Genomic DNA, 12,287 nt, shown 5'->3' on the forward strand with positions numbered 1-12,287 from the left:
AATTGCACTCTCATCGTGACAGCTGCCACGCCTCAGGGAATGGAATCCTCCAGTCAGCAACGGGTTGACCGTGAGATAGACCTATTTCAAGGCTGTATAGATATCCGTAGTTGCTCCGTATGGCTCTGGTGGTTTTATGCGATGCCATCTTTCCCACGCGCTTCCGGTCATGGCCTGTGGCAAGACCGCGGCTCGGAGGACCTAAGCAACCGACCATCCATGATCAATTGTCCATTGGGCTCCATTCACGCCGGTCGCTCCAGCCAGAAACACGATTGCTCGTGCAACGTCGATTGGTTCCAGCCACCCCGGCATCGTTTGATGTATAGGGCCTAGAATTTGGGAGCCGATAGGGTCCAGTTTTGCCTTGCTATTCTCTAAAATGTTGGTTCTGACACCCCCTGGGATGAGGACATTGCATCTGATACCATCTTTGGCATACATCCATGCCGTGGTCTTCGTGAGACCAATGACTGCGTGTTTGGAGGTCGTGTACGCTACTCCGGCATCACCTCCTTTGATTCCGGCTGTGGAGGCAATGTTGACAATTGATCCTTTGTGTGCATTGGTCTTGGTTAGAAACTGAAGTATCACAGCTCTTGAGAGATAGAATGGCCCGTTAACGTTTACTGCTATCACTTTACTCCATGTAGATGTCGCGCAGTCAGATGTCCGCTCTTCCTACCAGTCAGATTTATGTCCCGGGTCGCCAAAGACGGGAAACGGACTCACCCATGTTATCCATCACTGCTGCACAATTGACCAGAACGTCCACCGTGCCCCATTTCTCCACGACTTGTTTCACCGCATTATTGCAAGCCTCCTCGGACGAAACATCGCAGTGGATATTCAGGAGCGATTCGTTTGTGGTGGCTTCAGCATCAACGATATCCAGAGAAGCTACCTTTGCGCCTTTCTCCAAACAGAGGGATACTGTCGAAGCCGCGATTCCATTGCTACCACCTGTGATAATAACAACCTAGGGGAGTTCGATGATCAACAAACATTCTAGTAGTGAGATGGCCCGCCCGATAGGTTGTAGGAGAGGTTATTTACCTTGTCTTTGACGTATTCGGACATCGTACCTGATTGTGCGTCTCTTTCTGAAGCCGCGAATGCGAGCCCGGGCTTCAACCCGCTGGTATTTATCTAGTCCTGCAAGCACATTCTTCAAGCGCATCTGGCTAGTCAGAATTTGTCGGGATGTGGGGCTGGAGTTGATATTGTCCGATAATGTGGTGGGGTTCAGACATGGCAATATCATCTAATTCTCGCTTTGAACCGCTATCTTTTTGACCGATTTTACGCTGACGTCGTGAGAATGACATAATTGTCCTTCTTCTCAACTGATCCGACACTTGAGCCTAGTGTGCGCAGAATCGTCGAGAATGACGCTTCAACCTGACTGGCTCTGGCCCAAAGATATCTTGCTGGTGCTCCTGGGACCTAGGGAAGAAGTTCTCCCGTTCAGCTGCCGTCGAAATGCTCTCTGCCTCCAATCCCGCAACGTTGTTCGTGCTACGAACGAGACAAATAATTCGCAAACGTCCCTGTCGCGTTTCAGCTCATAAACACTACGCCAGCGTCGTCACACCGTCAGGACCGTCAACGACTAGAGACGTCGTAGTGGTTGGCTCTGGGGCAGCTGGTCTCACAGCCGCCCTGCGCTGCCATTACAGAGGTCTTCGCCCATTGATCGTCGAAAAGTCAAGCAAAGTAGGTGGAGCAACAGCGTGGTCCGGAGGGGCGGTGTGGGTACCCAACAATACAGTCCATAAAGCCGAAGGCGTTCGAGACAGTGATGAACAAGGCTTGCAGTACTTGAATGCGCTGGTCGGCGAATCTGGACCGGAATCTTCAGATGCTCGGAGGAAAGCCTATGTGCAAAATGCAAGGAAGATGGTTGACTTCCTCAGCGACATGGGCTTCAAATGGCTTCCCTCAACAGGCTACCCTGACTACCATCCCAATCTTCCTGGAGGTATGGGGGGAGGTCGCACTATCGAGAGCGCTGTGGTCGATCTTCGAGCGCTCGGCCAATGGAGGAAACATTTCAATCTCAGCTCAAATTATCCGATGCTCCCACTCCATGTTTTTGAAGCAGGGACGGTGGCTCTTGCCGCTGCTCAGCTGAAAGGCTTTACCGCCCTGACGAAAGTGATGCTTCGTTGGCTGAGATATCGTCTCCTTCTGCAGGATCCCGTCACAATGGGACACGCCCTCGCAGCGCGCCTGCTCAAATTGAATTTGGACCGGAACACCGAAATCTGGAGAGATGCCCCATTGCAACGCCTTCTCGTGAGTTCAGGCCAGAAGAGAGTGGAGGGAATAGTGGTAAAGCGTGATGGAAAGGATGTCAACATCATGCCATCTCATGGAGTCATTTTGGCCGCCGGAGGATTCGGCAAAAATCAGGAAATGAGAGCACATTACCAGCAACAGCCCACGAACCCGGCATGGTCATCGGTCCCAGCGCACGACACGGGAGATGCTATCAGGGCTGGCATGGATATTGGGGCCGCGACGGCTTTGATGGACGATGCTTGGTGGGGCCCGAGCTTCTTTGACGACACTACTCAAACGTCATATTTTGGCCTCTGGGAACGGTCGCGTCCCTATTCCATTATCGTCGACAAGGCTGGTAAAAGGATTTTTAACGAGGCCGAGTCATACGTTGATGCGACTCACGCGCAATATGCACGGGACAGGTCGACCACAGCGATTCCAGCGTGGTTGATTATGGATTCGATTTATGCGCGACGCTATCCTCTCGCCACGATGGGACCGCGGAAGTCTGCTCGCCAGGCACTGAAGTCGGGATTTCTTTACCAGGCCAACACCTTAGGAGACCTTTGTGACCAGATTGGAGTCAGCAAGGATGGTCTCGCAGAGACCGTGCAACGATTCAACAACATGGCCCGCAAAGGCCGTGACGAAGACTTCAACCGTGGAGGCTCAAGCTATGATAACTACTTTGGAGACACCGCTGTCAAACCCAACCCCAACCTTGGTGCCATCGAGAAGGCTCCCTTCTACGCTGTCAAAGTATTCCCAGGCGACCTGGGGACGAAAGGTGGGCTCCTGACAGACGAGAACGGACAGGTTTTGGCTACGGACCAAAAACCTATTCCGAAGCTATATGCTAGCGGCAACACAACGGCCTCGGTCATGGGTCGTCGGTACGGAGGCGCGGGGGCAACTCTTGGTCCCGCCATGACCTTTGCGTGTCTAGCCGTTGACCATATTGCCCAATCTTCCAAGGTGTAACGGTCAGTCCCATGTTTGTAGCATGACTTACGGAACGGAAGTTGGTGGTCCTTGCAGCACTGTTCCACTTGAGAGTGGTGGGAGTTAAAAGTGTGATAATTAGAGGCGGTGGCTCGGAGCTCAAAAACTGCTTTGGCAACATTCTGTGGAACGACGCTGGCTCAATGTTTTGGAAGCAGTTCATAGATGATCATCAAGACGTCCCTTTCATCGGTGAATGCTCTCACGGTAGTCTACTTGCTTTGCTTTGCTTTGGCATCACCATGTTAGAATGGAATTCAGCCTCGTGGTACACCACGGTAGAGCTAGAACTACGGCCTACAGTCTTCGGAACGGATGCCCAGCGGCGATCGTATGACTAAGCCATTTCTCGGAGAGCGGGCCTACCACCCTATTGTGACGAACTGATTTCTCTCCAATTTATTTGTCGCCAACCATTTTGGGGGAGACATGATGGCTTCCACAGGTGCTGGTCCAAAACCGATCCTTCTCAAGGAATTAAACGCGGAGGGGAATCCCTGAACCTTTCCGCTGAAGCAAGCGCGGCATTGACCGAGCAGAAACAAATCTCCCCGAAGGACCTGAACCTGGAGGCCGCAAACCATTGACTCCCCACGGCATACCCGCCACCTCTGGCCAGCAGGAGACTAATCAAAGGGACTCTCGTCAATCTCTCGGTAGCCTTTGCTGACGGTCTGCGTCATGTGCCTGCGCTGTACGGCGAGAAAGTGGCCAAACATCAATCAAGCGATGGCTAGAAATCGGGCAGCGTGGTTGCAGGGCAAGATGCTTCGAAACAGACAATTCCAGCACGTGTGTCAGGGTGCCGAGGAAGCTGTTGTCTTCGGCTTTACCCAAAGGGCAGGCAACCAGAAGTCTGTGGAGCATGCTGTCGCCGACGAAGAAGACTATCCTCGCGGCAAGACAGGTATGTGATGAGTATCCGATCCCAGCGTCTCTTCCCACAGAGGACGACAGACAGATTGTGCTCGACCCCTTTCGGAATCGATAAGACAAGAAGCTCCTGAGCCGTAAAGAATCACCGTGACCAATTTGTTCCAGACACACGGATCAGAAACAATGCATGGTACTGAACCTTCATCGTACACCCATCTGCAGGGTTATTCGTGTTGGGCTGAGAGAAGATTGATTGTTCTAGCAAGACGAAAAGGAAGAGCGCAAGTTGCCAAGCCAAACAGCCTCACGTGACTGGCCGACACGCTTACGGGATTATCGTCCTTGGTGAGGCTTGGATCCTGCCTGTACTGTCGCAGCGATCTCCACATCATCGGTCGGGCAGACAAGGAAAACACGAAGGCGTTCACACAGCATCCGTTCTACCTGGTTAGTCAGCCTGGTGTTGCAGCCTTGCAGCCACCAACATTGGCCAATCACCCCGAGCCGGATGACAAAGTGCGCCATAATGGCCAGCGGCACCTGTCTACGTTGTGCCACCAGGGGCATGAACTCTTCCGACACAATGACAGGCCATGAAAACAGAATGGCCAACGCTGACTCCTGCTTCTCTTCACTGCGTGCTTTTGCTTTGAGCACGACGGCCTCGAGATGATCCAGAGCCTCGAGGCATGCACTCCGTTCTGCAAAAGGAATGTCAAACTGCGACAACGATGCCACCTGCTGCTTTAGGGCAGTGATCTGAGCAACATGGCCGGGCACGCCCGAGGACAGACCACCGGCCACCAAGGGCTCCAGAGCGGAGAGCTGGACGCCATGAACAGTGTCCCACGAGCTGCGCAAAACCGCGCTCACACCACGTATCAGCTGCACGATGCCGAGGATCGATCCGATAGGATCTTGCGGCTTTTCAAGGGCGCCAACGCCAAAGCTGTGGATCACGAGCAGACACGCGCAGGCAAACAAAGCAGGTGTGGCAGCGTCGGCGGGTTTGGCTATCGAGCTCTTCACAACGCGGAGCGAGGGTTCGAGGTGCCGGAAGGATTGTAGGAGGAAAGATTCCCTCTCAGCCGGATATTCATGGGCTAGATGAAGCGCCGAGATGGCGAGGATACCATGGAGGAGGAAAGGATATTCGAAAGCGATCTGCACCACTGTATCTTGCCATATCTTGAGGATTTGGGGATCACTACACTCGTCGAGGACGCTGGAGGTCTTGGAGACATAATGATGGAGGAGCCTGAGGTCCTGCAGGGGCAGTTCGTCCGTGTCGCCTTGATGTCGAGAGCTGGTGTCGGTCGTTGCTGCACAATGGGAGGCTGAGGGAGTCTCTCGATCGCGGCGAGACTGGCCTTCTGAAGCCACCCTTTTAAGGGCAACAGCTTCGGGCCATGTACAGGTTCTGTCGAGGCGAATGCAGTTGCTGCACCGTGGTCGTTGCTCTGGACACTTTGGAGCGCGACGATGCACTGATTAGTCAATGTATGAGATTGGTGCCTGCCCAGGTTTGAGCGAACCCTACCTTGATATGCCGCCGCTTACACGGGGTGCAGCCTTCGCGTGATTTTCGGTGCGATGTGCGTGACGGTCCCATGGCACCGAGGGAACCAGATCATGGGCGACATACAAGTGCACAATAACGAACGAGATTGGGAGAATCTTCGGGTTTCGGGTGCAGGCAAATACGCTCTTTGCACAATTGACGCTAGCTAAGCGGCGCCGACGACCACTCCATCTGATTGGTTCTCCGTGAACCCACTTGTAGAGAGCTTGGCAGAAAAAGAGCGTATTCCGCCATCGGCAAATGATTGCTGCTTTCTAGAGGAGAGAAATGGACAGCTGGTAACGCCCGAGCTGTCTCAACCCCTATCCGAGCTTCCCTCTATTATGCAGAAGGATGTACGAATTGCGGCGCTAGTTTTTAGTGATAGAGGTCCAAACAAGTTCCATAACCAGGCTAATTTTTGTTAGTATGATTTATCTTACACGTGACTCTTGGCAGTGCTTATAGGCGCTATCTGCCTAACGGCTGCCTAGAGAGCGCCTAAACGCAGGCGCCCTCTAGGTAAGTCTTAGGTATCATGACGCCCGGAGAGACAAATTCAGAGTCGCCTGTTGAGTGGATAATACTAACGAAAATTAGCCCGGATACAAATAGTATACGGCGACGACGAGGTTGTATATTGGCGTAATCCAGACTGTACTTATGCCTGACCCATCCCTATATTGCTGCCTAGACAAGTAACTGTGTATCTTAGATAGTCTCAGAAATGGGAATCCTCCATAGCCCAGTTGTATACAAATTTACTATGAGACGAGTTTCCCCGTTTTACTTCAAGAGACTAGCGCATTTACTAAAACTTAGAGTGGCAATTCCTTTTTTGTTCACGCCTCCGTATCCAATAAAAGGTACCTCTTCTCGTCTTCTTTTTTCCATCAGTGTCGTCTCAATTACAATCTTCTCCCCGCGCATTTTCAGCGACGCTCGTTTAATCGGCTGACTCAGTAGTTAGCAACCTTTTTCCAACCGTGTGGCCCTCCCTTCTTCTTGTTTTTCTCTGTGAAGCACTATGGACCGCTATGTCAGTGATTTGCAATCCCGCGATGATGGTTTCAACTTCAAATTGTACCGCTATGTCCCGTCTTTGCCCGCAGCCATCATCTTTGTGGTTATCTTTGCCACTCTCACGGCCCTTCATACTTGGCGGCTATATCGCTCGCGGGCGCTGTATTTTACCGCATTCACTATCGGCGGCCTCTGTGAGCACCAGCCACCCCATGTTTCGGGGGCACTCCAATGGATGGGCTAACCAACGAGTCTGCAGTCGAGACCATCGGCTACTGCGGCCGTATCTGGTCGCACTACGACAATCAGGCCATCGGCGGCTTTGTTATGCAAGCTATCCTTATCCTCGTCGCCCCTGCCCTCTTTGCTGCTTCCGTCTACATGATTCTTGGTCGTCTTATCCGCGCCATACGTGCCGAGCATCTATCCCTTTTGCCGGTGAGGCGGCTGACGACCATCTTCGTGGTAGGCGACGTCATCTCCTTCACACTGCAGGCCGCCGGTGGAGGTATCCAGTCAGCAGGGACACTGAACATGTTCAATATCGGGGAGAAGATCATAGTGGTGGGGCTATGTATGCAGATCGCCTTTTTTGGCTTCTTCGTCGTGACGGTCATCCTTTTTTATCAACGAATCCGTGCTCATCCTACGCCCGAGGCCCAGCAAAACGAAATCCCCTGGCGTCGACACGTCCGAGTCTTATTCGCCGTCAGCATCATCATATTGGTGCGAAGTGTCGTCAGAGTGGTTGAATATCTGCAAGGCAACGACGGGTACTTGATTGCGCACGAAATCTTCCTGTACATCTTCGATGCCACGTTGATGGTGGCGGTCATGACTATTTTGCTTGTCTACTACGTCAGCGATTTGAAAATAGCTCTGGACAGGATCAAAGCGACATCTTCTCCTTTGAGAAGCGATTATCTAATGGACACTGTTCGGGGGGGAGACGGGTCTTAAACCTTGACGTAAACCTCGCCAGATACAGGCCTGGTGCGTTAAGACCATGATCAGCTGTTGAACTAGTGTTCTGGCTCTCCTCATGAATGGAGGATGGAGCCCATCTATATATCTATCTAACGAGCGTACGTCACCATTGCTGCCTGTCAATGGTGATACAGGCTATTGAGCGAGTGTTGCAATATATCCTAGTCTGTTGTAAATGATTGGCTAGCATTTGTTCAATGCTATTGTCCAACATCAGCGGACGTGGCGAAGGTGTCGGTGCTGTACAGCGGGAAATCTGGTTCGAGCTCTCGTACCGCGTGAATGAATGCTATATAAGTCTTCAACGCGCCGCGGCGACACAAACAGTGTTGGTACAGCGTTGTTGGGAGTCGCCTCCGTTACTCCGCCTCCCGCCTCCGTTACTCCGCCTCCCGCCTCCTCAACCTTCGGAGGCGACTCTCGCCTCCCTTAGCGCCTCCTTGCTCGACTGGACCTTCCTGATCAGGTAATCCGGAGCGGATTAACTTTCATCCCTTCAGCGATTCATGGTCAAACCATGCATTGTTGCGCCTCCACAATCTCAATCGACAGATGAATGCGATCCACCGTCAACAACCTTCTCGCCGACGAGAAAACTCTCTCGATCTCCGCGGACGTTGCTGGGATAGAGAGCGTGTCAAAGTCCCACTGATGAAGCGTAGGATAAGGGGCTTGAGTGCCACCAGTGAAAGAGATTATGATCCTTCCACTTCCGCCAAGGCATTTGCGAATGAGGTGGTTGACGGGGTGAATGACGATCGACAGGGTGTTGTTGGCGCCGTACTAGGCACCATATCCGACGACATTTTGCTATACAAATCTACGCGGGAAAGTGTCTCTAAGGGCGACGTGATATCTTCTCTGTGCCTTGGTGCCAAGTCACAACCGAGATTAAAGGTGGCGACTTCTGTCAACGCTGTGTTGGTATATAGCAACAAAATCAGTCGCGCGATAGAGACTGGACCTTTTTTGGGCAGCTTTCAGCACAAAAGGCATCTGGTTTTAACGCAGCCTGGGACCCCTTTAGCTTCAAACAGAGGAATTTCCCTTGTCGACTCGCTCGGAGCTCTCAAGCTTTTATAGGCATTTCTTGTTCGCCTGATCCCCCCCGGAATGTGTCTTCGGTCACGGTCACGGTGGCGGTGTGGAACTCCCTCGTGGGCGTCTTCCTCTCAAACAGAATATCCATTTCCGCTGCAGTTCGGTCCCTTCCCTCCGGTAACAAGAAAAAGGTACCGACAAAGCCGATGAAGGTGGTGCCTCCAAAGACGAAGCCGACTTTACCGACGAGATTGCCCGTGTCGGGATTGAACACGTATGGGAATATGAAGGCCGTCACCCAACTCGTGAAGCTCAAAACCACGTTCCCCAGACCTTGGGTGCGAGATCGCATGCGGAGCGCCGGTATCTCGCTTCCGACGGTCCATCCCACTGTCGCCAGGGAGATCTCGTACAAGAATCCCTGGACCAAGTCAGCCACGCGAAGTCGACCCCAAGGCTCAACCACGTTCACTTACCCAGATGAACATCAGCCCGACAACTCCACGGTACGCCGCGGGGGTCCCGACGACGGACAGTCCACCGATAAGAAAGAGGCAAATGGCCGCGAGAAATTGTCCCCACACAATCAGGGGCCTCCGTCGAACTTTGGCGATGACACACCAAGCGATTATGTTGGTGACAAACAGGAAACTGGTGTGAAGCAATCCGAGAAGAAGAGACTTTTGCGTCGAATACCCGATGAGTTGATAGAAATACGCCTGATAGCCGATGACAAAGGTATTTCCGGATAGATACTGACAACAATACACGAACATGACGATCACTGTCCGGCGTCGATGAGATTTCGAGAAGGCTTCCAAATAACTGTTACTATCTTGTGCGCTTCGGCTGTTCATCGTTCTCTCCATGTCCAAAGTCTCTTCGATCTGCGCCAGGAGCGCCGTCTTGTCGATCTTGCTATGGCGACCATGTAGTCTGTCGAGACTCTTGATGGCAGCTTCTCGCTTGCCCATCCTGGCCAGCCAGACCGGAGATTCTGGCCAGAACCAGAACGTCAACAACACGATGCCTGGCACGATCCATTGGCACGCAAAGGGAATCATGTATGAAGACCGGTATGGGAGTGCGCCGAGATGATACATGACTCCCGTGAAGAGGAACACGCCAGCCAAGAGGATGGTATTGGTCAGGGCGCTCAGCACACCCCGGAGGCGGAGACATGACACCTCCGAGGCATACAATGGACTCAAGACAAGCCACATGCCACAGGGAATGCCGTTGATTGCTTTGCCCACGCAGAGAACACCTAGGGAGCCCTTGGACCAATATTGCACGCAGACTCCGGCCAACGATATGACACACGAGATGGCATTGGCATATCTCCGACCGATCTTGTCGGCAAGCCATCCGGCGAGGATGGATCCCAAAATGCCGCATGCTTGCGAGACACCGCTGAAGATGGAAAGCCACCTGCCCGGGATGATGTAGTACACGCCGGTGCCGGTCGGGTAGGGTGTCCCGTAGTCTTCCCGAAACTTGGGTACCGAGACTTGGTAGCCGGCGATGATTCCATCCATGCCATAGTTGAAAGCGAGCAGCAATCCGTACAAGACCCATAAGGAAGACCGCCAGTAAAGGGTCAGGGCTTGCCAGAAGGTCAGGCTTTTCTCGAACGCAATGGATTGAGCAGCAAGCTGGGCACGAACGTGCGTGTCCTCGATATTTTGCTCCTGGACTTCATCTTTCTCCAAGGTTTGTGCTGAAGCCTTGGTTGTCATGAGGATGACTGGGACAGTGCAAAGATGCTTTGGAGAATGTGCGGACTAACTTGATCTGGGACAAAGAGGAGAAGAGGAGAATAAGCATCTAATAGGCAGGTGTCTAGAGGGCCTGTATCTTTTATATGCACGATCCTCATCCCTCCCATAGGCAAAACTTAGAGTCTAGAGAGTAGTTGGGGGCATGCTCCAAAACCTACAGCTGCGTTCCCAACAAGGTCTACTTCCTGGCATGCATTGAGACGACATCATTAGTCCTTCACAAGTGGTCTCTCGTCTTCACAGGTGTCCTTTCTTTGGGAAGCAAGGCGCCTTTTCGCCAGCCATGGCCCCAAAGAGACGGACTGCTGAACCTACGCCGTCACCTTACCCTTCGTAGAATAATTCGTGCCTCTACTAGCGACTGCCGTTTCCATGGTCTTCTTCAACCAAGGATTTATATTGGGACGAGATTCAAAGAATGCCTCTCGGCTATGTGGTCCCTAGTTCATGGCTGGTCTGTTGAAGACCCCGTGGCACTTTTGGCTTAGGTCAGGTCGACTGACATCAACAATGCGGAACCGGAATACGGAGCATGGGGCTTGTCCTCACTGGCAAGCGACGGCCAAGCGCGCTTCAGGCGACCAGTGTTCCTATTTATCAAACCGTGATTCGAATCACTCTCGGCAAATGCTGTATTTAGCAAATACGAGTCCGTTGTTATCGTGATTCGAATCACCGGAATTGATATCCGGCCGGCCGATCACCAGCGGCGTACATAAATGATATATCTTCATCTACCTATCGACCTCATTGTCGTTTCACTGCCTGTGGACCCTAGCGTTGCAAAAATGACTAACAGTCAATTTACCACCTCCCCTTCTGTCTCTTCATCCAACTTACCGCCGCCACCCTCAGCAAGTATCCCATCGACCAAGCTCTTCTATTCAAAGCAAGTATGGCTTCGTACCGAGCACGCGCCAAGTAAGGAGGCAACATCTAATGCTCGCAGGCACCCCCGAATGAAGCAAAGTATTATTCTTGATAGTGTTGTTAATCAAAAGCGATCGAGGAAGAGTATCGATGCGGATGACGAGGTCTGAGGCAGCTCTCTAAGGACTAGTACAAACCGTAAATGTCGACACATTTCGGTACCATCTTATCCGGTCGATAGTCGAGCGTCATATCTCATTTGTTGTTGAAGATGACAGCTTTCGAGCAATGTTGCAGTCTTCGAATAGATCAATGAAAGGCTATCTCGTCAAATCAGGGGATGGAGGATGAGTTTATCCAGGCGAAGAGGGTCGTGATCGAGGAGGTCCTTGCTCGTGCGAGCTCTAAAATCCATATTAGCTGTGACCTTTGGACCTCTCCTAATGGATATATATAGAATAACTTTCGATAAGGGAGCGCATCTCTTATTCCATACAGAAAACCTTCCATAATAGAATTATGGATAGAAAGCCTAGGCTACGGCTTACCGAAATAGGCAATACCTGACTGTGATTCGGGAATGTCTCGGGAGAGCGACTCGCGTACCACAGCGACGTCACTAAACATCAATCGCGCCTAGTTGTGCGAGCGTTGTCCGCATGATGGAAAGGTACCTGAAAACCCCCCATTTTTCCTAGGGATTTGAAGTACCTTTCCATCCACCTGGCCTCCCTCACATAGTTGGCGTGTCAGACCCTCTCTGCCGCCTATGTAGCCTATCTGTCGCCTCTGTAGTCTTCCTACCGCCTCGTAACCTCGCTGCCGACCCCTTCAGGGCCGTCCTGACGCCCTGTGAGCTT

General features: G+C 52.2%; 5 protein-coding genes across 5 annotated transcripts; 2 read left to right on the forward strand and 3 right to left on the reverse strand.

The window, feature by feature from the left end:
- Positions 1-201: 201 nt before the first annotated feature.
- Positions 202-1,080, reverse strand: Z518_01794 (uncharacterized protein; the record flags this gene model as incomplete). The annotated part of the gene is made up of 3 exons (XM_013422392.1): positions 202-677; positions 733-979; positions 1,057-1,080. The coding sequence occupies 3 exons, from the start codon at positions 1,078-1,080 to the stop codon at positions 202-204; spliced, it is 747 nt and encodes a 248-aa protein (XP_013277846.1).
- Positions 1,081-1,482: 402 nt separating this feature from the next.
- On the forward strand, positions 1,483-3,267 carry Z518_01795 (uncharacterized protein; the record flags this gene model as incomplete). The annotated part of the gene is made up of 1 exon (XM_013422393.1): positions 1,483-3,267. The coding sequence occupies one exon, from the start codon at positions 1,483-1,485 to the stop codon at positions 3,265-3,267; it is 1,785 nt and encodes a 594-aa protein (XP_013277847.1).
- Positions 3,268-4,497: 1,230 nt separating this feature from the next.
- On the reverse strand, positions 4,498-5,776 carry Z518_01796 (uncharacterized protein; the record flags this gene model as incomplete). Its single annotated transcript, XM_013422394.1, has 2 exons — positions 4,498-5,651; positions 5,725-5,776. The coding sequence occupies 2 exons, from the start codon at positions 5,774-5,776 to the stop codon at positions 4,498-4,500; spliced, it is 1,206 nt and encodes a 401-aa protein (XP_013277848.1).
- A 976-nt stretch (positions 5,777-6,752) lies between these two features.
- Z518_01797 (uncharacterized protein) lies at positions 6,753-7,708 on the forward strand (the record flags this gene model as incomplete). The annotated part of the gene is made up of 2 exons (XM_013422395.1): positions 6,753-6,942; positions 7,008-7,708. 2 exons carry the CDS (start codon positions 6,753-6,755, stop codon positions 7,706-7,708), a joined length of 891 nt encoding a protein of 296 aa, XP_013277849.1.
- Positions 7,709-8,804: 1,096 nt separating this feature from the next.
- On the reverse strand, positions 8,805-10,515 carry Z518_01798 (uncharacterized protein; the record flags this gene model as incomplete). Its single annotated transcript, XM_013422396.1, has 2 exons — positions 8,805-9,197; positions 9,253-10,515. 2 exons carry the CDS (start codon positions 10,513-10,515, stop codon positions 8,805-8,807), a joined length of 1,656 nt encoding a protein of 551 aa, XP_013277850.1.
- Between the last annotated feature and the right edge of the window lie 1,772 nt (positions 10,516-12,287).

Source organism: Rhinocladiella mackenziei (genome assembly GCF_000835555.1).
Source record: "Rhinocladiella mackenziei CBS 650.93 unplaced genomic scaffold supercont1.1, whole genome shotgun sequence".
NCBI lineage: Eukaryota > Fungi > Ascomycota > Eurotiomycetes > Chaetothyriales > Herpotrichiellaceae > Rhinocladiella > Rhinocladiella mackenziei.